Source organism: Papilio polytes, unplaced genomic scaffold (assembly GCF_000836215.1).
Source record: "Papilio polytes unplaced genomic scaffold, Ppol_1.0 DF822733.1, whole genome shotgun sequence".
Classification (NCBI taxonomy): domain Eukaryota; kingdom Metazoa; phylum Arthropoda; class Insecta; order Lepidoptera; family Papilionidae; genus Papilio; species Papilio polytes.
Window position 1 is genome coordinate 325,928 of NW_013526471.1, and position 3,679 is coordinate 329,606.

Sequence of the window (3,679 nt, forward strand, 5' to 3'; positions counted from 1 at the left end):
AGCATCAGGAAAGCATTGCGCTTGCACGACATATCCTGCTCATTCTCTAGGAAGTTCCCCACCAGTTCAGGTGCATCAGGGATTAGGAACTCGAAATTTCTGGAAAACATTTATAATTTTACACAAATGAAATTAAATTAAAAAAGGTGTAACTTTAGGGATACTAAAATAATAATGAAATACCTATAGATAGTAAATATAGCGAGAACTGCATTTCGGCGCACATAGGAGTGTCGGTGCTCAAGGCAGGCTCGGATGGCAGGCATCAGTGGCTCCAAAAGCTCTGGCTCCTTAAGCTTGCACAGGAAGCGCAGTGTCGAGCCACGGATGAACTCATTGGGGTGTTGCAAGTCCTGACAATTTAAAACACACACCTCTAACTTGATCATAGAATTTAACAGTGGTATATAAACAGTATTTTTGTTATATAAAGTTATAATTAATACACCTAGCCGTACATAACATAAACAGAATTCTTACCTTCCTATATGCATCACAAACAAGAATCATTTCTTGCAGGAGTTTTCCATCTGATGTTGTCTTAGGAACAATCTCCCAAAATATCAGTAGAAGCTTCTTAATAGTATGATCTTGTAATGGCAACACAAATCTTATGATGATCATCAAAAGACCTGGAATCTTCTCACCGGAGAGAATAATGCCAATAGTCTTCTTTAATGCTTCAATCTTTTTCTTTATATCTCCCTTTTCTGTTGCAAAAAAATAATATGCACCAATTCTACATTATTTAAAATAGTAATAGGAAATAATAAAACTCATCTAATGTGGTTATTTCACAAAAAATATATACTATTAGAACACAGCACTAATGTTACCTAGATCAAGTTTAAGCTGCATGTCATTGTGAGGCTCCGTGTCCGTGGGAAAGTTGATCAGAGTGTAGCAGGGCTGTTCCACACCTGCCATTGTGCTAAAATGCAATACAATTTTGGTGACACATCTTATTACAAAGAAGCTTTTCATTAAAGCTATAAACCACAGCTGAGGTTAATAAAGAACGAAATAGATAAAATTATAATCTATGCTTGGGAATGTATGAATCAATGATGTTTAATATTCGTTTTATGATTTTAAAAAGTATACAAAAATGCCGGTTATCTATTTTTTTGGTCTTAAAAACTGTATATTCGTATTTGGTTACGTTATTTTCTTATTCCTAATTATTGTAGAAGATCCTAGGGAAATTAACAATTTTATTAATATAAATAAGTATGCGTATGTTTGTTGAAAATGTACCTGGAGAAAAGGACGGCTTCTGTGTGAAAAATTTGCCACGATTACACTAAAATTATTCAGAACGAATTTAAAACACTTAATAAAACCAAACTAATCAAGTAATTTCAAAAATAAATCAAACAATTTTGATCAATACGTGTCCACATCCACATTTCACTTTGACAATTGACATTGATATATCATTGTTCGTTCTGAAAACTATTTTCAAAAAAAAATTATTATAGCAGTTTCTTTGAACAACGTGGAAAAAAAGAATTGAATAATGCAGAAGTGCAAACGTGCCGTTTTTTTCTATTTCATACGAGTCATAGCAATAAATTATTTTTCATTAAAGAAAAAACCATAAGCTTGTTTACCTTTTTCTTTCGCCAAATTATCTGAATCTAAAGTGGAATACAGATTTTACAGTATTATCGATTTTTCATTAGAACTGTAGAACTATTGCAAGTGCTTTGTGCGGGATTTGGGCTAGGATTCGCTAGGGTGGTCTGGACTTGGTCTGGACCGTCTGGACTTCACCTAGGCAAGGGTTTTCCTAATGTCATTGTCAGACCATTTGTCAAATGTCAATTTTAAGAATTTGTAATTGATAAGAACTATTGGTATTTTACAATTTTAATAAAAACAAGAAGGAAGTTGCGCATCTGTTATGTTATGATTTCGTCTTGTGCGTTGTAATATTAGTTAGAAATAATAAACTGTTTGTGAATTTGAATGCCCATCGCAATGGATATACTTCTCACATTATTCTATTTGTTATTTTCCTTTTGCGTTATTTATCCACCCACAGAGTTTGTGGCTGCTGGGTTTACTATTCCTCAAATATTTGAGGGATTTTTAGGTTCCGAAAACACGAACTTTATCGGATATCATATGAAGAGAATATCAATAACGGCTTTTATCCATTCTTGTTTGCCCTTGGGATATATTTTTACCCTGTGGTGTGGTGGAGAGACTGGGTCATGGATGACGGCGGCATTTACGTCTACGGTTGCTCTAGCGTTAGTGATGTGCTATAAGCTCGTTTGCTGGTGGGAATATGGGAAACAGAAGCATCCTGTGGTACGGCCTCTTTTATGTTATGTTACGGAAGGCAGCGATTGGCGGGTGGTCGCTAATACTATCAACATTGCTTTTCGAAGGTAATCTTGTTATATACATGAACAAGATACACTAAAATACATTAATATCAGAAAGTAATAAATATGTTAAGTACCCATGTGTTTTAAACATTAAGACTTCTCTTGCAGCGTGGATAAAGTATGTATACCATTGACTGCCACTAGCAAGTTGGTGGCCACTGACGCTTGGCTCCTCAGAGTTACACAATATGGTGTGAATGCTGTAAAGCATGAAGATTGTTCCTTATTTGCTACTGCTGTAAGTTATACTTCAAATTTACATAATTATTATGGCTTTTAAATTCTAACTATCATTTTTTTTTCATATACAGACTGACAACCACACGCTGACTCCAACGGGTGAGGGAGAGGTGCAATATGTGAATGTAGAATTGATCCCGTACCGGCCTGATGTAGAGCCCTTCTCTTTCCGACTGACGACGAACGCACTGCGCGAGCTGCAGCCCCGCTTGCCGCGACCCGTGCGCGTGCCCGAACATATCTCGCTAATGCCCACCGTTGTTGAGAGATTTATCACACAGTTTAAACATTATGTCGACCAGAACCCTACCTACTATTTTGATCAGGTAAACTACCAAAACATACTAAATGAAATAGAATTATTTATGTGGTGATTACTTGATTTGGAAGTCTGAGGATCTAGCAGCCTTACTATTTACTTAATGCTAAAAATGTCAAAGTTTAGATGGATGGATGGTTGTGACTGTCTCTAGAATGTCTCAAAATGTTTTGCTCAAATTTGGCATAAATGAATTTAACTACAGCTACTGATGCTTGTTTTTGTATATCACATATACTAGGAGGTGGAGCAGTGCATTGGGTGCATGCAGAACATGGCGGACGTGAAGCTGGACCGGCGCTGCCAGCCTGTACCCGAGGCGTTCGCCGGCATCGCGCCGCCGCCCTGCCAGCAGTGTAACTGCAGGTATGCCAAAACACCGGACACACATACTATATTTATAATATACCAATATACCTTGAATTATTGTAAAATTCACATGACATTAAAATTTACTGCCTACAAAGGTGGTGAAAGACCAAAGAAAATATAGATTGTGATAGAGGATATGCTTAAGAAGTGAGTGAATTAAGATATGATGGCTGATAGAGCGGGGAGATCAATTCATTCTGTGCCGAAATCCATAACCAAGTTAATGAAAATGACAATCTTTACGAAATTAACATGAACATAAATCTTGGTCCTTCGAGTCGGATAACGTAAAACACATCATGAAGACGAAATGTCTGCTGTAAGTGTTATGTACGTGTTTGTTATTGGT

At 36.5% G+C, this 3,679-nt stretch overlaps 2 protein-coding genes across 2 annotated transcripts in view; one reads left to right on the forward strand and one right to left on the reverse strand.

Moving 5' to 3' along the window:
- Positions 1-1,432, reverse strand: part of LOC106105643 (coatomer subunit beta) — a 4,096-nt gene extending 2,664 nt beyond the window's left edge. Inside the window, exons 1-5 of the mRNA XM_013286067.1 lie at positions 1,258-1,432; positions 837-931; positions 481-710; positions 184-353; positions 4-99 (exon numbers count right to left, since the gene is read on the reverse strand). Coding sequence (XP_013141521.1) covers positions 4-99; positions 184-353; positions 481-710; positions 837-927 — 587 coding nt within the window. The 5' untranslated portion in view covers positions 928-931; positions 1,258-1,432. The remainder of the gene's footprint in view (positions 1-3; positions 100-183; positions 354-480; positions 711-836; positions 932-1,257) is intronic.
- A 211-nt stretch (positions 1,433-1,643) lies between these two features.
- Positions 1,644-3,663, forward strand: LOC106105686 (E3 ubiquitin-protein ligase TM129). Its single transcript, XM_013286113.1, has 4 exons — positions 1,644-2,399; positions 2,508-2,637; positions 2,711-2,965; positions 3,200-3,663. The coding sequence occupies exons 1-4, from the start codon at positions 1,972-1,974 to the stop codon at positions 3,449-3,451; spliced, it is 1,065 nt and encodes a 354-aa protein (XP_013141567.1). The 5' UTR covers positions 1,644-1,971; the 3' UTR covers positions 3,452-3,663.
- Positions 3,664-3,679: the final 16 nt, after the last annotated feature.